Consider the following 23466-nt stretch of genomic DNA (forward strand, 5'->3'; position numbering starts at 1 on the left):
TCCCCGGTACCAAAAAATATATATACTTCTAATAACCAATCATTTGCTACAAGTCTCACTGACTACTACACATCTCTAGCATCTTTTTCCTCCATATTACCCTTTATACCTATACTCTGGTACAAACTAATATTACCGCTTATGCAAGCTATTAAACTGGCCTCATAATTACTTAGTAAGTATTTGCTAAATGAAATGAATGGTATTCATAGTACAGGTCCTTCACTACTTTAACCCATCTTCTACAACAGAACCAGATTAACTTCCTAAGGCACAGCTCTAAACTTACTAGTTTTGAACTCAAATAGAGATTCCTCTTTCCCAAATAATTAAGTTTTTTAAAGTTAAAATATTTCACATTAGGAACTCTTATCTTTCTAAGCTTACTTCCAATTCTTCTGAAAGATTTTCCTTTCACTGAGGTCAAGATGAACTATTCACTTCTTCAGGCATATTATGTGTATGCTTTTTCTAGGCCACTATTCAAATTACTCCTACACCAATAACAATCCTATTCATTAACTGATGCTTATCTCAGATGTCATCTTACCTGCAAAACCTTTCCTGATGGTTCCTCTTTTTTTCTCTGAAATCCCACAACACAGTTGGCACTTTGGGATGGGGAGTGAAAAGTGCTGGTACAGAACTAGGACCTTGTTCATTCTAGGCAAGTGCTCAGACATTGAGCCACACCCCCAACTTTGGCTGGTACTTCTTTAAATCATTTGAGACTTATTTTGTATTATGGCAATAAGGCTAAAACTTGTCTTACATAGAAGGAAGAAATTTGCTTTATCCATATTTGAATACTCTCCAGTATGCAAAACAGCACTTTGTATAAGTTCTCAATACATTTTTAGGTGGGAAAAAGAATGAGTAATAAAAGGGAACATACATGACATAGGAAAGAAATAAGTGTGGAAACCTGGGTTCGAAAACAAACTATTAATCCTTAGAGAGGAATACCAAAGTATAGACAAACTTCATTTATATTTAAGCAAACACTTTTAACCATATATTTAGGAATCTAAATTTATTTTTAATTTTAACACTTATGTTTTACAACCTGCCAGGTACTATCCTAAGCCTTTTATATGTTAATTTAATTATTATCACAAACCTCTATTTTACAACTGAGCACGGAGTCTAAGTAACTTGCCCAAGGTTACAAGACTTGTTAGTGGCAGTAACTAGGGAGTCTGATTCCAGAGACCATGTTTGTCAACATCACAACACATTGTATCTTTAGATGTATACTTTCCTGACTTTGAAATCTGAGTAAATGGAAAATAATAGTCTAAAAAATTCAGAGACATCATTATAATTTTGTGTTGTAGGACAATGAAAAACTGAAGGTGCTGCTGAAATGTAGAGTGTCCTTATTTTAAATTTATTCAGCTTTTTTGGCTTTTTTTCAGTTTTTCTTTTTTTTCCCTTGATATTAAATTGTTATTTACCATGTATGGCTATCAATCTGCCTAAAATGTCTTCATCATCTTTTCAATTTACTGGAAACTAGAGACCATACTTACTAGAAAATATGTATTAAATAAGAGTCAACAAGACTGAGGAACTTCTTTTGCAAAGCCCCTTATGTCTGTTAATAACCAATGTTCTCTTTTACACTGGTGCTAGGAGCAAATTCTACTAAGTTGAAGAAATTAGACATCTGATCCAGAGACAGGTCAGATATTACCATTTCAGATATTACTATTTCTAATTTCTACTCACAACACCAAATAATTACATAAATTAAATGAGAGTCTTAAAAGTTGGCCATGTTCTCCCAAAAGTGGCTTGTATTAGTTCAAGGTTCATAACTAGAAAATATCACAGTATTTCTTATACTACAGTACAATTCTTATATATGACGTATAGCATGAGACAATGCATGATTTCTCCTATTCTTACCTTTGCACCACCCAAAAATCCCAAGGAAATGGCAACTCTAGCTCGTAGATCTGGCCTATCTTGGGGCCAGACATAAGAAAGCATTGCTTTTATAATTTTCCGAGTGTCAACATCTTTTAACTGTTGAAAGAGAAAACAAGAAGTAATAAATATTTGAGAAATACATGAAAATATTATAAATATATCTTTTATTCTGAATCTGAGGCCAATATTTTCAAACTCAAGATATTCTGGAGAAAAAGAAATTTAAAATTGCTTTTAAAAGCTACTCATTGCTCTTATTTCTTCTTTTCAGCTATAGTTACTTTCATACCACTAAAAAGTTATTCATTAGTGGTAAGGACACACATTTTTTGTCTATACATTTTTTGTCTATTAAGCTATAAAATTATACATAAAACTTTAAAAATATTTCTGTACTGCCACTGTTGTAGTTAATTTTGAGTCAAGTCCAAACCCATAGCAGAGCAGAGTTATAATACAATGTTTAGGAAAGTAGGGGTCTTAGTATTGACAATGTTGAACAAAGGTATGGGTATTAAAAATGTCAACAAAAATGCAATTTTCCATTCATGCTTAATCTGACCTAAATCCGACTCACATTTTCTTTTTTCCATGTTCCTGAGGCAACATTCCCATTAAAGTTTTTGGCTTTGGGTTCAGTTTTAGAGGCAGAATAGTAAGAATCAAATTCATACTTTCTAAAAGCAAAAGATCTATACACATATATTTCACAACTACTATATTATTACAGTTGGTGAAAAATAACGCCATTCAAAAAACTGAAATACTGACACACTTCCTGGAAGAGTTATTTAAAAAGAAAATAAAAGATAATGCTAAATATTGGTGATGCCACCCATTTTATTGTACTCTTTATTTTATCCTTTATCCTGGTTTAAAAGTCTTTAAAAATGTGCCTGAGCCTTTGAAACACTTCTTTAAAACTGCCTCCACTTTTTTTTTAAAAAAGATTATTTTTTACACTTCATAGTTTATCTAAACTATAGCAAAAGTCATGTCCTTTTCAGCTTAATGGACTCATAATGCATGATTACACAACTGTAGAACTCATTTTGTTAAATGAAGTGATGACATTTTATGCACCATTAAGCCAACTATATTAATTTTCTTACTCTTAGTCATAACTTCTGTGTCCTTGTTGAAAAAAATTCTGGGGTGTGTCTTAGAAGGTTTTTCTAGAAGAGGGTGTTTTGAAAGTTATGAGAAAATGGCATTTTTCCTATTATTCCATCAAGAAAAATAAGACAGGAGAAAAACACTCATGAAATGGGAGAGTAGTCGAAATGCCCCAGTTTGCATTATAATGCAGTAAATTACTTTTATTTTTCTAATAGTTAGATTGGAATAGTGAATTTTAAAATTACTGTCTTCTTCCATTTTTAAATGCTTTATCTGTTAGTTATGAAAGCTTGTGTGTATGTGTGTGTTTGTATAGTATAAAGAATTAAGTACCATACTTTCACTTTCCATGTTTTTTACCATCTTTTGTATTTAAAGCGGCTTAGGACAGTAGTTCTGTTTTCAGTACAATATAAACAGCTTTATTTCTATTATTCTTTGTGGAATAAACTGCCTAAAAGTCTAAAATACATAATTTGCTGAACCCTACGGGAATAACCACAATATAAAAGTACCCTGTGTTATATTCTTTTTTTTTTTTCCTGATACTGGGGATCAAACTCAGGACCTTGTGCTTTCAAGGCAGGCACAGCGCCACTGAGCTAAATCCTCGGCCCTGGGTTTCTTATATTTTGACAATCTTCTCCTCTCTTTGCAGTTCAAATCTACTTTTGTGTAACTTTTTCCACTTTGAAGTGTTTTTTTCTTATGTGTGAATTACAAAAATACAAGCAAGCAAAAAGAATATAAAAAACTATCAATGATTCCACCCACTCACAACTACTTTTGTTAACGCTTTGGGGAGTACTGCTTACCAGATCCATTTGTATGCCCATGTAAATTCACACATACATTATATTTCTTCCTATGAAAATAAGTTATTTTATTTTTTTCATTTAGTATGTTTGTGTGCCACTATACATGTTTCTGAATTCCTAGTGGGAGTCCAAAAAGACAAAAGGGTTATCTAAAGCTGGAAAGGGACAGTCACTAGCTTGAGACTAAATTACAGTTACCTTTTTAATCAACTATTCATTTTCACCCTGGCTCAACGGGGTATAAACAGATAGTATAGCACAGACATTCCAATCAAGACCACTTCTTGGTATCTTCCCAAAAGAATTAAAATCATCATATCACCACAATATATGCACACCCATGTTTACAGTGGCATAATTTGTAATAGAAAAATCTTGGAAATAGCCCAAATGCCCATCAGTGAATGAATGGATAAAGAAGATGTGGGGTTTTTTTATATGACGGAATACTACTCTGCCATAAATAAGGATAAATGAGTCATTTCTAGGTAAATGGATGCACCTTGAGACCATACTCTTAAGTGAAATAAATCAGATACACACACTAAAATATTGCATTGTTTCTCTGGTGTTAGAAACCAAAAGGGTAAATAAGGACGAAAAGATATTATAGATATTGGGCAATAGGAAGAAAAAGTTCAAATAGGAAGGGAAACAAGGGAAGGGGGGAGGGAGAAAGGAAGAAAAGGAAAAGAAAAAAAGAGAAGGTAAAGAATATGTATAGGTACAAATTCCCTATGATGAATACAATCATTATGTATATCTAAAGTATACCAATAAAATTAATTTTAAAAAAGAAAGATTGGGTGAGCAGTAGGGATTAGTTTCACTGTTAGTATTCAAATTAATTTAGCATCATTGCAGAAGTTTTTTACCCCAAGTTTCAAGTTTATACTGTTTGGCTTAACTATTTAAAAATATATATTATTTTTCTTTGAATTTTAAGATTGAACACAAGTATATTTATCAATAGATTTGTATGTAATAAAAATAATTGTTTTCTCATGTTAAAAAAAAGATCACATTCTTAAAGAAAGGATGGGGAATGTAGGAAATGATAAAGGAAGATGCCAGGAAACTGGGTCATTTGAAAAACTATGCTCTAAAGAGTAATCACACAATGGGAAAAGATACAAAATGATGATTTAAAGAAATGAAGTTTTTTCCTTCCAAGAATCACAATTCCTGAAGTGACTAATGGATGATACCATGACAATTTTCTTTAAGCCTGAGAAATAAGTAGGTACTATAAAACTCTTTAACTTCTTTGTTTATCATTTTAACAGTAAATAGAATTTCAAAGTTATTTTAAAACATAATGACTATATCATGACAACAAAAGCTCTCTAAAATTGAACGCTATAGAAATATTTGTAAAAGGATTGCAAATGTAGGAGCAAAACTACTTTCCTTGTCTGCTAACAAAATACATAACAATGTGGCCTTCTTGCTACAAGTAAACAAACATCAAATTTGAAGCACGAAATTGACATTTTAAGATTCATTACAATGTAAAACTAGTACCAAGTTAGTATGAGAAATAGAAATATTTAGAATGGTCTCAAATACATATTGGAATTACACAGTCATAATTAATGGAAAACAGATGAGGAAAAAACATACAAGGTAACAAAAGAAATTCAAATTGGCTCATCAGGGTCTTTGATTAATAACAAAACTCTACTGTACTTTTTTCTAGAAATGAGTTTAAAAGAAAAAGTTTGAAATGTCAGAGAGCTGCCCTAGGAGATTAAAGTAACTGGAAACAAGATGGTCCAGAGAAAAAACAGATGCCAGAAAAGGAAACATGTCTGATATTGGGAACAATGTTTAATAAATGTTCATTCGATAATTTATCTATGCCTGTCATTGCAGGAATTGGGCAGACAATGTGGATGCCCTCTAGAAACAGACAACCATCAAGAAGTTCCCCCTATGACATACTCATGGTGAAGCTTGACTCTGCTCTCCCCACCGGTGAGAGTCTTACCAGATGACATTAGATGACAATAAGTAAAGACAGCCTGTACAATCCACATGAGCCACGGATCCCACAACATGATGACAACTGAAGGAAACCATTCAGGAAGCAGAAAAACTTGTCCATTGTCAAGGCCTACCTAGAATGCTTGATAGTCTCTTGTACTATATGTATACCTGCAGTACAAAGTGAATCTTTCTGGGCATGTATTAACAAACTGAGGATTCTCATAAATACAAAAAATAGGATTAATTTGCACAGGCAATAGATCAGCTTGGTCCTTGGAGTTATATGAAGGCTCATTTTGGTATGTATGAAGGATTGATGGGATTCTTAATTATTTGTCTTATTGTTTTGTCTGCCACCTCAAGAAAAGAACCCAAAAACATGAAACAGATGTAATGCAACTGCACTTCACTTGGCTTCAGCTGCTATTACAAAAACAAAAAGGGGGAGATGTAGGAGACAAGTTAATGAGGATAAAGGCCTAACTGACCTCTGTGAGCACTAAAGAGAAAAACAAGAAGCTGTGCCTCCTTTGGCAACGTGCAGGCATGCTAGCACACTGCAAGTTCCAGAGAAGTCAACACAGCTGAGATCTGGATGTTTACCCGGATACATGCTATAGATAACAAGTGGCAGGTGGATCTTCTATTAATCTAATTGTTTGTTCCTGTGTCTAAGTGAATAAAAGTGAGGCAAGCCAAATGCTGAGGGCTCTTTGTCCACTAGAGGTAAGAATGCCCTGGCCCCTTCATTCCAAATTATCTTTGTGTCTTTTGTCTTTCATCCTCGTTGGGCCCCTGGTTTGGGATGAACTCATAGGCTGGTTCCTACACCTAGGAACCTATGCAGGGTCAAGATCACTAATATCATTGTCTTCCACCTCCACATCTTGCCCACTAACATGTCTTCAGGAGCAATAACAAATGTGTTGTGATGACACCTTCTTCTGGACCATTCCTACAGGATCTGACTGAAACTCATTCTGAGAAAGTGCCACTTTTCAGAAATATATCCATGGTAGTTTGCTTAATTTTATTTTTTTTCTCATCATAGATTTGCTTGTAAGCAGATAAACATTCCTCTCTATTAGTGGTTTGATGTTCAGGTCTATTTTTAAAAACCTTTTAAGGAGCTTACTGAAATCTGCAAAAGCTTCTGCTTAACCTCTCAATGGAATTTTCCTACTCTTGTTTTTTTTTGGTACCGGGGATCAAACTCGGGTCCTTGTGCTTGCAGGGCAGGCAGCAGAACCACTGAGCTAAATCCCTGGCCCTCAATGGAATTTTCTTGAAAATTATTCTTTTACATCCTATGCAGCCCCCTTTATTGCCTCTTCTCCAACTATGTGTTCACCATACAACAGCAATTTTTTCAGCTCCATTATGATCTTTAGGAACCACCACTATCTATCTATCTATCTGGTTTCTTATTGACTGTAATGTTATTATGGGGCATATGACTACATAAATAAAAGTTGAAGCACATGATTCAACAGTGTGTAACTGACAGCCACAAATTGTACCGCTAGATGCAACAATACTCAATTCGATAGTATGACCTAAAAGAGAGGAGTCTTAAGGCCAAATGTGCTGCAAGTGGACATCTATGGTTAATAATCATGTGCATAGGGTATTAGAAGAATATTTAGAAATTAAAATGACAGAAGTAGCCTAGTTGGAAGAATTTTCAGATACTAAAGTAACTATATCAATAAATTAAATACATGTTTCACTTCACAGGTGGGTAACTTTATATCACCAGGAAAGTTTGTCAAGCATGAAGCAACAGCACAAGGGCTCATTCCTTTCAAAGGTGCAAAGACCACTGAGCTTTGATCAGAAAATGAAAGAGTAAGAAAAAAGAAAATGGTCTTTCAGTACAGGTAGCAGAATCACCTTTTCCTTAGCTAATGAAAAATTTACCTAAGAATTCTGAGTGGTCTCAAATACATTCTTTGTACTAAAAAGGAAAAGTTTGAAATGTCAGAGAGCATTTGTAAGTTTGTAGTACAAACTTTCCTAAATTTTAATAGCAAGAAAGGTAGTAACTCACAGAATACGGGTTAGCTTCAAAAAAAACTACTTGGGAAAAAACGTTATGTTGAGGGAAAAAAATAGAAAAACTTTGGAATAGTATTTACTTTGCAAAAATATGAAGTACAGGCTAAATGTCTTCTTTCTAAACAACTAATTTAGTACAGTTTCAGATACAGGCATGAGGTAGAATAAAAGAAATAAAAGGTAGAAAGCAGACAAAGAAATCATACCTAAAAATTGTACTCTGTAAAGACTGGAGTTTCCAGGACTTAGTTGAAGTCATCCAAGACAGCCCCATGCCAACATATTTTGGCTAGATTTATAACTCTTCCTACTAGACCCATTACTAAAAGAGCATAAATTGGCTCAAATAGAGTAAGGTATAGGAGCCTGGCTCTGAAGTAAGGACTATCCCAATGTCAACAGTCCTTGGCCAGATTTACACTCTTTTTCTGCCAGCCACATCACTAGAAGGCCATAAATTGGCCCGATTGTGAAAATGAATAAATGGTTGAATGAATCCAGAGAATATTTAAATCAACTATTCAAAAAAAGTGCCTGCAAATGGGCTGATATCCTTTTGAAGGAGAGGGTGTTTCCCCCTAGCTTTTCATCCCCTCAAGAAAAGTATAAATGCATTTAGTCCTAAACTGTAATGTGTCTCATTTTTCTGAGCACCCATACTCCCCTCAAGTGTGTACTATATTCTCTCTTTGCCTAATAAACCCTACTCATTAGTAATGTCTCTTTTTGATACAACCTGAAAATTCTTTTTCTGTGACAGGAGTTAGCGAGCCTGTTACAGTGGGGTAGGTTAAGTTTGTGAAACTCACAGAGACAGAGTGATGACATTTTTTTCTTGGTGACCCAGCTAGGAGGTAAAAAGAGACACAAAGAGAGCGATTTTGGTTAAGTCCGACCTAAAGGCTTTTAATTATTTTTCTTCTTCTTTTCCATTTCTCAAACCCCTTGCCCACTGAAGTATAGCTAATCTTTTTTCTTCCTCTTTTCTCTGTCTCCTTATCTATAAACTTCTGCAGCCTGAAGGTTTTTTTTTCCTTTCCAGTAGTTAAGAGACTCTTAAGCCCCTAGAAAATGAGTGCTTATACATAAAAGCACTGAAAATAGGAGACACTCTCAAGGATTAAACATACCTCATCCCTGGGTCAGATGGGACATTGAAAATGTTGCTCATCCAGAAAGACACAAAATAAGGGTGAGGTGGTTGGGGTCCCCCAAACTTGAGCAAAGTTTCTCATGCACATGAGAAACTCCAATCCTGAGACACAGTGGAGAGAACTGGTCTCAAGGTCATACTGGAGAAAGCAATCACTAAAAACTATGCACACTTGCAGGTCCTAAACATTTTAACCTGAGACAGATCTTCTAAATTGCTCTTGATATCTCCCTCCCTCCCTCCCTCTTCTCCACTCCCCTCTAAATCAAAAGGCCTAAGTTCAATCTGCCTGATGCCATAGCTTCACTTCATGGGTGGCCGGGAACATGTCCTAAGCCATGCAGATTCAAGTGGTCATTCAGGTGATAACTGATGCTATCTATGGAACTTAGTAAAGTTTATGGATTTGAACTAAAAAGAAGCCCAGTGGGTTTTTTTGCCCCCTCTTCTCTCCCGTAAGAAAGCCCCAATCCTTTTCTTGTCCCTTCTCTCCCATTCTGGCTTTCATCTTTCAAAAAACTCACGTGGGACGGAAGGGAGGGAAGTATATGGCCTCTCTGTTTTCCCTGATATGTGATCTGTAGTTGCTAAGTGACAACTCCAGAATTTTACAACCTCCTGTGAGTTCTATATGTGTGTTACAGGTTCCTAAATAGAAAGATCTTTGGGGAAATTTTTGTAGTACTACCTACTTCTTGTGTACAACTCCTTTCCTGCTTTCTTGATAAGTTAATAAAAATGTTGGAATAGCTATACACTAGGAACAAGTACACTTGTTCTTGACATGGGCAACAGTTTTTGATATGACTAGCATGGACATCCGAACTAGTTAGTGACAGAAAACAAGGCAGAGCTGCTAACTGAGGGTGGTTTTGACTCTGGGATAATAGGACAGAGCTACCTCCCTTGGAAGTTTTGACTCTGAAAAATGGGGCAGGCTACATGCACACAATAACCATGGCACTAGGCAAGCTGCATATGCCATCTGACCTCAGTTTGGGAGCACTGTACACATAGTGCAACCCCTGGTCTGGTCAGGCTGCACATGTGGCCAGACCCACTTTGAGGCAGGTTGTGCATCCATCTTGACCCTGGGATAAGGCAGGTGGCTCAGGCAGTCTGACCTTGGGCACCTAAATAAGATCCTGTCTTTTTAAAAAATCTTATATGAGTATGGGTAACTCAATGTCTATCCCCAAAATGTCAGTGTTAGGTAATATTTTATGAATTTGGCACCCACTTAAGACAGAAGATTTTAAAAGGCTGATTTTTCTCCAAGTGTAAGTTGGAATAAAAAGGCCTCAAATTTGGTTTTATAGGGAGAAAAAATAAACAAAGATCCTATCTAGCAAATTACATGTCTTCTCTTTTTCTCGTGACTCTTGTGTATAAGTCTATAGTGTTAACTAACAGAAAAGGCACACAGAATAGCTTAAAATATCAAAAGAAATGCTGCTATGACTTGAATAAGAAAAAAAGAAAGCTAAATGAGAATCCCGGGAAAAAACTCTGACTAGTCTATTTATAGTTATAAACCTGTAACTATAAAAAAGACAGTATTATAATTTAACATGGCCAATATATCTGAGAATACTGATTAAATTTAACTGTTTTATGTGTTCTGCATATTATCTTGTCTGTTCACCTGCTTGTTAATCTATTTTAATAATCAGTTAAGGTATCTGCAAATACTTCCTTAAAGATTTCTTGAGCTCCTATCAATTTTTCCTTTTACTTTTCCCTTTGTAAACTTCTGGTTCGTTTTAGGCTTTCCATGAAAAACTTTTGAGAGTAGCAAACATTACAAAATGAAGGCTAACAGATTTAGATGAGACTTTCATATAAAAACCTTAAAGTAGCTGGGGATTTAGCTCAGTGGTTTCGCCGCCTGCTGCGCAAGCACGAGGATCTGAGTTCGATCCCTGGTACAAAAAAAAAAAAGTTTGGTAAATAAAGTCTATGATTTACACTAATATGTATGTTCCTTTCAGATATATATTATCCTCCAAAAATTCTATTTAAATTGGTTTACAGATAAGTAGACACGCATGATATAGCTCAAATGCTTTATGTTCACATGGCTTAAGAGTGAGCTAATTTAAATTGGTAAGATAAGTGCAAAGATGTCTTTAAAATTGGTAACATGTCTTTCTTGCCAATCAAAATAATATTTATCTAAAAAATGGTTTTATAAATGCAATGTCCATTGTTCTCTATGTATAATGATTTAAAGGTATCTTCTTGCTTAATGATGATATAAAGCTTAAAAGTGTTAACTACTATGATTAAGTTCTTATGAGTAATCTAAAGTAATTGTTAAGATAAATAAATGTATACCCTTTGGGCTTGGGGAACTTCCAAACAAAACTCCCTCTGTGGCTGAAAATGCAGCTGCCTAAATCAGTTTGCTTTAGTTTTCTCCACTGATGAGTGACTTTTTTGGTTTTTTTCCCCAGTCTTACTGTGGCTCACCCCAGCAAATATTAGTAAGTAAATTATTATCATATATGAATTAAGCTAGCTATAATTAAGAGTCTAAAAGTTTTCTATGTCTAAAGCAACAAGGTTTTCCTAAGATAGATGCTCTTGGTTACATTTATAAAACTAGATTAAGAAATAAAGGTTTATATTCTACTAAGATAATTTATGTTTTCCATTGTTAGGCTTTTGTTTTCTAAAACAAAAACCCTGACTTTTAAGGGTTAAATATTATTTAAATGTTAACTATAATTATTAAAAATGTTTTCAATAATCAGTCTATGATTGGTTAATTATCTTAGTTTATAACATACTATATACATATTAGAGACATATATACATCTGAAGACAAAATATGCTATAAAACTAAACTTTAAAGTTATGTTTAATACATGCAAAGTAGCAATAAATGCTCTTATATACAATATACACTACATCAAGAATGCAGACATAAAATGATCAAAATATTTGGCATTTCTTTAATTCTGGTCATGCCATTTAAAACGTGATCTACATCTATTGGTTTTGATTAAATAAGCATTTTGTTATTGTATAAATGAGATACACTTATATATTGGGTAATAAACTTATTTTTGGTTAGTAACATTGTTTCCTAAACTTATAAGACCTCTAAAAATGTCCTTTAATTTTTATCAGTGCAGTTACACTATGTAAACCTGTTAAATCTAAATTCTGCCTGAAAAATAAAAATTAAGTAAATATAGTGCAATTACACTATGTAAACCCATTAAAGCAATCTAAATTCTGTCTGAAAAGTAAAAACTAAGTAAATACATGTAAAGATGCCTATATAGCTATGATGCTAATTACTGCTAACCTTATGGTATATTAAAAGCACTTATGTTTCCCAAGTATACATCCTTTCCAGGATGCAGAACTTAGAAGAACATTTTATCATACAGATGACCTCTGGACTAATGTTGTTTATGATGATAGACGTTTTCAGGTTTATGTTCCTGTGATTATTGTCTAATTGTGTTATAAGAGTTAAATGTGACTAAATACAGGCCAGGCAATGCCACTCTAAAGATTAAAGATTAGACATTAATAAACTATACAGTACATTTCTACTTAGAAAGGCACTTTGATTAAAAAAAAGGTCAACAGGGGCCAGGGATTTAGCTCAGTGGTTCTGGCGCCTGCCTCACAAGCTCAAGGTCCCGAGTTCGATTTCCGGTACCAAAAAAAAAAAAAGTAATAATACTGTGGGGCTGGGGATTTAGCTCAGTGGTTTCGTCACCTGCTGCGCAAGCGCAAGGACCCAAGTTTGATCCCCGGTACCAAAAAAAAAAAAAAGGTCAACAAACTTAGGTGAGAATTTATGTCACAATACTTTGTAATTGCATAAAGATAACTGATTAAAAGGTTACTTTATACTAAAATGGGAATTTAAATGTAGTTTAGAGATAACCAAAAGTTAATAGTTCTAGTATAATGTCATCATAATTTGAAAAGTAAAAGATATCGTTTGCTCTTGATTTCAAATGTTTCCTATAAAACTTTGTAACTGTTATATGTTAACATTCTAAAAGAATTAGACTTCCAAGACAACCATGATTGGTTAAAAAAATAATAACAGTTCTCTAGCCTTACTTTATATTTCAAAGTGTGTGATATCCAGTTAAGATTATAATAGTTAAACTTACTGATTTCACTTCAACAGTCATGTAACTGTCCTTCTGAGCATTCAATAAGTAAGGCTTAGAGACCAAAGCTAAAAAAAAAGGTAACTGGGCTAACAAGACAACTAATATTTTGGCCCTTGCCCTCCCAGGTCACCCAGGACCCAAGATGTCATGAGACTCTTCTAAAGGATCCTACAACTCCAGTGAGTCACTCAACTTCCTGAATAAGGAGACAGTTAGACCCCCCGAAGACAGAGTCAACCAGTGTACACTGTGCTAAAAGGAGGGTCACTAAAGAAAGGAATATCGATGCTCCCAAGGGAAGCCATGTGGTCAAGCAAAGATTGTGACCCATTCTGACAGATGACACAACCAGTAGAGAAAAAACTAAAGAGAGCTAAGAGCTAAGTGGCTCTGCAAATGACCCCAAAAGTAATGCCTGAGAAGCCTAAACTGACCTAGAGATAGACAGACTAGAGAGAGATAGAGATAGAGATAGAGATAGAGATAGATAGACATAGAGGGGGGGGTTAATTTTGATCAACATAGATCTCACTTTAACTTGGTCTTAAACACCCAGGAGGAAAGTGTATGTATGTATGTATGTATATTTTTAAAGACTATGATATATATAAAAAGGGGGCTCCAAGCACTGTACCAGCCTCTGCTGAGAGTCTGCAGCTACATCTATAATTTATATACATAGAAAGTTTTGACTATCAGGCCCTCTGGCTATGCCAAAAATAGCAACAAAGATGCATATTGAGTTTATGAACACCTGCCCACTTGTAGTGCTTCTGGGCTACCATGGTGGGTATCTCCTTTATGGGGAAGTTAGAGAAAGCTTCAAAATTTTATAGAACAACTACAAAGTGCAGCACCGATTTTCGAGCTTGCCACTAGATCTAATATCTCTCAGTGGTCAATAAATGAAACTCTTCATAAAATAAAATAAAAATTTTTCTGCAGCCACACTTAAGACTCAGATATGGAAATATAGAGCTCTTGAACTATCCCACATTCCTAAAATTCCCATGACAAAAGATAACCATCAATTTATAGTTAAATATTTCAGGTCTGAGATAAACATGCTTGGCTGGCATCTACTATGGAACAACTCAGCCAACTAGCATCCTTTTGTTGGGAACAAAAAAACTGCATTCGTGATAAATAAAACAATGCCACCCAAAATATGGGAAGATTCCTACACAGAGCTAGCTGCAATCACACTACTGTGTTAAGAGATACTCACTTATTTGCTACAGACTGAAAGGCAAGGGCTAGAATAAGATGGCTAGCTCCAAACAGTGAACAATGGCTCTGTGGTACAACCTAAGGCCTTGGCTACCTCAGAGCAGATAAAAAATATACATTAGGCACCTATGGATGCAAGGGCACTGGGTTAAACCAATAGATCAACTAGCCAACCTCCCAGTTTTGTGATATGGATAGATCAGAGATCAGTTTTTCACTGGTATGATCATTTGATCTCCATTTTTATTCCACAAATAAAACTTTAAAATATAATGGGAAACATTGAATTTCTTACTAACTATACCCAAAAAATCTCTAAATGACATTACAGAGGGTATTTCATTACTAAATTCAGAATTTAAAATGATGAGAAAAGCCATTTTGCAAAGCCAAACGGCCCTAGATATTCTAACAGTAGCAAAACATAAAAGCTGTGCCATCATCAGAACAGAATATTAGTATACATTCCTGACAACTCTGCAAATGTGTCTTCTGCATTAAAAGATCAATATTCATAGATCAGTACAATGTCAAACTCTGCCATAAATATCAATGACTGGCTATTATCCTGATTTTCTGAAACAACTTGGTGAAATAAAGTTCTAATTTCTCTGGCTAGAATACTATACATTGAATTCTTTTATGTTGCATGATCCATTGTTGCTATGGGATAATGTCTTATATGCCCTTGCCCTCTCTTTCATACTATAAAAGAGTGATGGTCTTACAAACACCAAACTCTGATATTCCTATGTCTCCTTTATATCATTCAGGACAAGACTTTTGGCTCCTGGCTAAGCAAGAATAATACTCCTCCCAAAAGAAAAAAAAATCACCTATTCAAAAAAATTTAAAAACATGCCTGGAATGGACTGGTACCCTTGTTTTGAGGGGGATGGATGAAGTTTTATCCCTAACTTTTCACTCCCTTAAAATAAGTATAATTATATTCAGTTCTAAACTGTAATGCATCTTATTTTTCTAAGCACTCACACTCCCCTCTTGAGTATGTACTATACTCCCTCTTTGCCTTACTCATGTCTTACTCATGCCTCTTCTTGATAAACCTTACTCATGCCTCTTCTTGACACACCCTGAACATTCTTTTCCTGTGACGGGAGTCAGTGAGCCTGCTACAACAGGGTGATTTAAGTTTGGGAAACTCACAGACCCAGCCTAGTGAGAGAAAAACTGTATAGAAAAGATAATTATCTCCTCAGCCAAAGCTAAAAGTAATTTCAATTAAAGGAATGACTACTTCAATACTGTTAGAAGTAACAGTGGCTTGATAAAGCTAAATCAAAACAAGACAAGCAAGTTCAGTAGATGATTAACTAAAAAGTCCAGAGGGTAACTGGAGAACTTTCCCTACATAATTATGAATATAAGTATGAGTTTGGGGTGGGGGAGGTAAATATTTGTCAGAAAAGCTTTGCAATTTTTAATATGTTCCCTATACCTCAGGGTTTATTTTCTAAGCTCCGTGGGTTTGAAATTTCAATGAAGAGTTTATCCAATGGTGATTAGGCCCTGAGAAGAAATGGATTATGCTACATGAGATGGATGTATACCCAACAGTCCATTTAATAACTGACAATAAAAATAACTACTGAGCAGACTGATGCTTTCCTAGGTGAGTCAGTGAATTCTTTATCCCAAAAGGAAGTCAATTTTTAGAAATCAAATGAAGATCATACAGCTGATTGATGATGTATGAAATCAGAGCTAGAAAAGAGCCTATGTCATCTACATATTCTTAACCATAGGTCTGTGTGCCTACTCATTGTAACAAACCTGGAAATTCATTATTCTATTATCTCCCAAATCCTCCAATTTTAAATACTCCAAGGTGCAGTTTTACTTCTTTCAATTACATCAAGATTCATGTCAAAGCTCCCTGCTCTAGTAGGGGCTAATCTTTCTTTTAATACTACTTGCTTCAGATTATAAACAATAAATGAGGAAGTATTTCTAACACAAAAGGTGTATGTTGAGCAAAGTCCTAAGTAAAACATAATCCTTTCATTAATTTCTATACTATCTGTGTCTTGATTAAAAGCAGAGGACTAAATTTACTAACAGATTCTTCTACAGAAAGATATAAATAAAAATTTAAATGTAGGAGTAAAGTTTCAAATATCCTTTAAAAATCTCAAGATTCTGTTATAAAACAAATACTTCCTTAAACCATCTAGTCTTTTAAAAAGAAGTTTTCAAATATGAAATTACCACTTCTTTTTTACAAACTCTTTATAACAGCTACAATGAATAAATGAGTTAAATACTTTCTTCGAGACATTATTAATACTGATTAATATGTGTTAAGAATACACAAGTGAAAACTAATAAAAAGTAAAGCAGTAAAGATTTCAGTTGGCTTTAAGGTAAAATCTAGTATTTCGCACACTGATAAAAATTCTACATGCTAGCTTAGATACTCTGTCATCTAAATGTTATGTTTCTAGATAGCAGAGACTGTTTTGTTCATCACTGTATCTTGGTACTTAGTATAAATTTTAGCACAAAGCAAATAAAAACTACTTTTTAAATGAATGAGTTATGGTAGAGGACAGGCCTTAAAATCTCACATTATAATGACAGCAACTAATATTTATTAAGTACTTCCTATGTTCGAGGAACTACTTAAGAGCTTTAAAATGTTATCAGAAGTTAACGCAAATCCATTTTAGTATTATCATTCCCATTTTAAAGATGAAGAAACTGAACTACACTGAGACTAAGTTACTTTCTCAAAGTCATTCCACTAGGAAGTGAAGGGGACATGATTAAAATCCAGATAGTCTGGCTCCAGGTCCCAGGGTCTTAACTACAACCTCATAACCGCCTCTTACTGGCATGTCCTCTAAACTTTACTATGATTCCATTTAGCTAATGAGGCTAAAATAATACAAGGATGGGGAGGAGAAAAATAATAGACATAAATATAAGGTATTAATATAAGGTATTACAATGACTTTGCTTTGTTCTTTTTTATTGATGACATTTTCACTCACTCAGAAAAAGTATAGTATAACTAAATCTTTTTATTTCAGTGGCCTTACTATTTAGCAAGCCTATATAATGATAACATCAATGATAAAGAATATGGTAATTAAATAGATTAGGTAGAGGATCTTCTATGAAGTTAGTGGATATTCTAGAATATAAGTATATACACGGGAAAACATCAACCTTTACATACATACATCTAACTTGGCTATTTATTGAGGCTAGATTATATAATAAATAAGCTCAACCAATGTTATTTTAGAGAACTAAAATGATTAGGTTGACAGATAACTTTTTCTTTTTCAATCAATCATGAAATTTTGTTGGTTGGTTGGTTGGGTGGTTAGTTTTACACCAAAGGAAATCCATCCATATAACTTTAGTCAGTGCATATGATTTGGCATTAGAGAATTTCAGTTAGATGCATTAATCAAAATATACTAGAATATGATAATCTTAAATACATATATCTTCTATGCAAGCACAATCATCAACAAGAATTCCTAGTTATTTGTTATTTGCTCTTACCCCTTCTTTTGGGTCTGTATGTAGTCCTCCTCCTGCGTGACCATGCCAACATGTCCTTTTTTCTATCAGTGGCCATGCCTGGAGAACCTGTTGAAAATGATACCAACAAGTTTATTAGCTATTACAGAGTTTCAGATGTTTAAAAATAGTAGAGAGACAATCTACTCTAATGACTATCCCCAAAACAAATTCAAAGGCATTGCTTTTAGCTTGGTATAGTAAAGCAAAACACTTTACAATTTAGCTTACAGCTAAATTTATATGATGAATATTGAGATAAACAAATATTCATACAGAAATCACATTCTCTAAATAGCTTTTGAATTTAATGTTTAAAATATTTGACTTGTAGTATACTTTTAACTTACAGTGGTGTTCTTATTGTCATTCACTACTATAGTGATGGTAAGCTGTTACTCTATTATTGACAAGCAAGGATAATATATAGTTAATTTATCTCTCACTTTCCTTCTGTATACATTTTTGCTTTACAATTAATACAGTTGATTTTATGCAACCATTCCTCTTTCTTATTATCCTGGCTCACATACATATTTAGAAACAGGTATTTTTAATACTTCACAGTCTATCTTATGCTATAGTCTCACACATTTTGTCTTTCTTATTACACAGCAAATTTCTTAGAATTAGAAACAATTATCTCATCTTTTTGTCTCTCGTGGTGTATACCAATGTCTTAAATATATATGAAATGCAGATTTCAATCCTTGTTGGATTAGCTTATAAAATAGTTATCTGCAAATCTCCCAACTAGCCTCATCTATTATGATACCTCCAATAAAATTTTAAAAGGCTTTAAAATTATTGCTAAATTTACAGATATATAAAAATAAAATCATTTGAGAAAATATAGGAACAAGATAGCGAAGATTATGTTTTAATTTTAGGCTTGCTAATATTGAAAGTGTTTTAACAATTAAAAAATGAGGTACACCTATTTAATGATGCATTTTCAATAATCAGAATGATCAATTATTAATAAACAATTCTTCACAAACAAAAATATGTATCAATACCACACATAACAGTATCAGCTCAAGACCAGGCTATAAAAATGGAATTATAAAAAGCAAAACTACCTTCTTGTTCTCACCTGTTGAAACACAAGAATTGTCATAAATGGGTTATTGATTCTGGATCAACAATCTTAAAGCATTTTTGTAAAGGAAAAATATCAAAAGGTAATTTTTAGTCTGATAATGTCCCTCTATGACATGTTTTCCTCTAAAAGGCTGAGCAACAAGTTTTATCTGGTCTGGTGAATACCACACAAGTTAACAAGATCTTAAACAAAGCAAAAGTCTAAAATATAAGTAAAATTCATGGCATAATGGACAATGAGAAAATTAACCATATTTTCCCCTTAAAGCTTTAGTTTAATAATGAAAAATCTTTCATTTCTATAGCCTCTACATAAATAAGAACATCTTACACCTTAATGGGGAATAACTAGAAAAAAATTAAAAAGTAGAACATTTTCTAATTTTCTAGTCTCTTTCGTTTCATTTAGGCAGCGAAACCACTGAGCTAAATCCCTGGCCCTGCTAGTCTTTTTCTATCATAGAGATTTACCTGTTTCATTTTAAAGCACGGGAAATTTTTAAAGATGCCTTTCATTTACATTAGTATGAAAACTAACTCTCATAAATGTAAAGTCAACATCACTTACTTCATGGGCTCTAATAAGCTTAGAATCTCTTGATGTTCTGCTATTCAAAAATTTTCTAACATAAAGAAACTTCACACACTTGGAAAACTACAACAATCTCTACATCAGATACAAATTACCAGGATAAACATGTACAGAACATGTACAGAAGCTTTCTGAAAATGTTACTTTAGTTGGCACAGATCTCAAGACATTCAGATTTTTCCATGGGTAGAAAAATACCAAGGATATCTTTCTGCATTTCTAGCAACAAAAATATACCTTCTTGCCAGTATTTAGAAAAACATGAAAAAGGAAATTACTTGAAAACATAAAATATGTATTAAATATGTAGTATAAGTTAGGAAATGTTCCAAGGGCTTACATGGGCTTTTCCTACTACATGTTGAAGTACGGGCTTAATCTTACCTTTGCAGTATCTAACAACTGTCTTGAATTGTCTTTTCCCCATCTTTGCCATGTAGCATTTCTTAATAATGCTGGGATCTATTAACAGAACAAAAAAAAGAGGGGATAGAGTTTCAGAATGGACAGTTAATATTCTAAGATTATTCTTTTGTTCATAAATGTTTGATCTGGATTTTAAATGTTCCTGAAAAGCTGATGTGTTAGAGGCTGGATCTTCAGCTGATGGCACTATGGTGGTGGTGGTGGTGCTTCAGGTGGTGTCACCTATTTCAAGGAACATTATTGGGGCTATCACCTTGAAGCATATATTGGGACTCAGGCCTTCCCCCTGCCCTCTGATTCCCAGTAGCCATGAGAGGAGCTGTTGTGCTTTACCATGCACTGCCCAGAATGATTTTACTCCTTGCCATAGGCCCAAAGTGATAGGGCCAAACAACCATGGACTGAAACCTCAGAAACTCTGAACCAAAATACACTTTTCATACTTTAAGTTATATCTTGGTCACTTTTCCATCACTGGACAAAATAACCAATATCCAAAACTTAAAGGAACAGAAGTTTACTTTCTATCACAGTTTCAGTCCATGGTCAGCTGGCTCCAAGGCCAGCAGGGTAGAAGGGCCTGGCTAGAGGACAGCTGCTCATCCCATGGCACCCAGGAAGCAGAGACAGAAGGGAGGAGCCAAGGACAAAAATATACCCTTCCAGGTTGTGCCCCCAATGACCTACCTCCAAACGGGCCCTATCTCCCAACACCACATTTAGCTAAGCCTCATCAATGGATCAATCTACTGATTAATACAGTATCACCATCATCTACTTCCAAAACCCCACCTCTGAACGCATGAAAATTTGGGAAAACATTCTAGATCTAAACCATAGCCAGTTGTTTACCTTAGGTGTTTTGTCACAGCAATAGAAAGCTAACATGTAAACAAACATAAAATTAAAACTTACTCAATTTAGGTGGTTATGTTCTCACTGCATGCCTAAGAAGACAAAATAAAATTTGTGGTCCAGACAGAAAGTAAATTACTTATTAAAATGTCAAATTGTATTCTGTTCATCTCCCCTCTAGGTTTCTCTTTTGTTTCTTTTCTTCTTTTCTTGTTTGTTTTTAATAAAAGAAGCCGATTCATTTGAAAGTGGGGAAGGTGGAAGACAGATGACAGACAGCTACTTTGGATGAGTAGGAGTATTTGAAACTGAAATACTCCTCTTTTTCTTGTTTTAAATCTTTGTTTCTTAAAGCCCTGGAAGTCTTCAACCCCATTTCCTTCTTAAATGGCTTTAATCTTCTTTTCAAATACTCCTCTTTTGTTCTAACTTTCTTTATTTCATGCAATTGCACTCTACATTGTGTCTGTTCCCACTTTAGTCTCAATCTGAATGCTAAATTTAGATACTGGTCACAAGATGAATTTTGCACATTTCTATATAACTAGCTGATAAACTTCAATGAAAAGGTTCCCTAGAGCAATTTATTTCATGGTAATGTTCTACAAATGGAACTGAAAAATGGGATAATAAAAACCTTTCCATGGTAATATTAAAGAGACATCTGTAAAATGGACATGTATCTTTCTGAAATTCACTATCAATTTAGTGAAGAAAACTTTGCTTCTTAGGTCAAGTATTTCCCAAAAGGCAAGTAATTATTGAGCTTTACTTAAGCTATAAATAAGTTGTACAGCTGGATTAATGTCTCAATATTAAAAACAATTAATGTTGCAATTGCAAAATACCAAAAAGGAAATCAACAACAAAATAACTTCCATTCACAAAAAAGTAATGAAATTATTAAGAAAACTGGCTCAGTTGTTTGCTAAAATAAAATAAATAGTAGCTAGTTTTTGCTTATGTGTATTTATAAATGTGTAAAGGCATTCCTTGAATTAGGAAAATTTCAAAAATATCAATGGTTGCTTGCACTGTTATGCTGAAACCAAACTCCTACCCTACTCTACTTGTACGCACCCTCAAATTCCTTCACTACAGTAACCCAACCTTTGGGGCTTTACTGTTTTTCTCACTGCCCTTCTCCAGATTCAGACCTGGTATAAGCTTTACTCCCCTATTTTCCTGTTTTTAACAAGCCTTTAGTTCAAGTAACTGAAGGACCCTTGTTACCAAGACAGACTCCATATTGCTGCTTGACCCACCTGCCTGCCCGTTAGATGAACTCAGGAGGAGGAAGCTTAGAAACCTCCTCCCCTTAGAGAGTCTCTTAGAAACAACAATCAACTATTGTTTTACAAATGTTCTAACAGCAGGAAGTTCCACTTCTGTACCTTTTGCTTGCTTTACTAGTTCTATCTCATGGAGGGCCTAGAAACTGTTGGCCTCAAAGGTGTATAAAACATGTCTGTCAACCCCCAGTCGAGGCTCGAGTCCGATGCTCGGCTCAGGTCCCGGCCGGTAATAAACTCTTGTGTGGATTTAATATTGGTCTCCGGTTGGTTCTCTCTCACTGGGTACAATAGTAACTGCAAATCAAAGCAAGATCTAGACTATGTTTGCACATACATGTGTAATTCAATCTTCTTTACCTTTCACCATTTGTTTAGTTACCTCAAGTAAATGACTATCCATCTTTTTTTCTTTCCTCTCTCAAAACCATGCCTACAGATGGCTGTCAGATAAAAGCCTGTTGGTGAGACACTTAAATTAACAACAAATAAACATTATGAAGTAATAATGTACAAAATAAACATAACTATCATTAAATCTAAGCCCTTGAAAGCATCTATAAAACTCCTTCAGAATTTCTAACTTTTTATCTTTTTGTAATCAAACCATTTTTTCTTTAAACACTTGTAATTAAACAATTTTTAAATGTTCATATTCAAAATGAACTTCCAGTACTAAAACACTGTTTAAAATATCCAACACTTCAGGCATACAAAAATTCAGGAAACAATATAATGAACGCAGGTACTCCATGTATTCACTACTTAGCCTAAGAAATAAAAGATAAAAAGAGAGTCTCTGACATACTACTCTTTAATGTCATCTCCCCTGTGTTCCCCCTGAGATAATCAGCACTGATTATTCAAAACATCTGTCATTGTAAAGGTGAGCGTTTCAGTCACATAATGAGTTAACACCTTTTGAGCACTAGTCCTGGATTCCTACCATGAATTATAATATTGTTCCTATGGGAAAATGCTCAGTTCTAAATAACAGATTTAAAAACATTTCTGAAGCAATTCATTTTTATAAATTAGAGACTAGCTCTTCTTTTTAAAACCCCGAGGGAAGGGCTTACAGCAAAATATCTTCCTCGTACAAGCTCAGGTGGGCAACAGGAGAAAACAAGATAATTAATTCTGTGGAACTTGATGGATCAGATGCCCTCAAAAGTCCATTCCAATTCTAAAG

General features: G+C 34.3%; 1 protein-coding gene across 3 annotated transcripts in view; it reads right to left on the minus strand.

Moving 5' to 3' along the window:
• Positions 1-23466, minus strand: part of Abcb7 (ATP binding cassette subfamily B member 7) — a 161157-nt gene that overhangs the window by 54589 nt on the left and 83102 nt on the right. For 2 of the 3 annotated variants that reach the window (XM_004867492.3, XM_087196594.1), the window contains exons 2-4: positions 20086-20163; positions 17988-18074; positions 1912-2031 (exon numbers count right to left, since the gene is read on the minus strand). In XM_004867492.3, the coding sequence (XP_004867549.1) occupies positions 1912-2031; positions 17988-18074; positions 20086-20163 (285 nt within the window). Of the gene's footprint in view, positions 1-1911; positions 2032-17987; positions 18075-20085; positions 20164-21042; positions 21075-23466 lie in introns of all 3 variants that reach the window. The other variant, XM_021246490.2, reaches the window with a different exon arrangement.

Source organism: Heterocephalus glaber, unplaced genomic scaffold (assembly GCF_053883595.1).
Source record: "Heterocephalus glaber isolate CG9 unplaced genomic scaffold, H.glaber_assembly_v1.0 deba00001613, whole genome shotgun sequence".
Lineage (NCBI taxonomy): Eukaryota > Metazoa > Chordata > Mammalia > Rodentia > Bathyergidae > Heterocephalus > Heterocephalus glaber.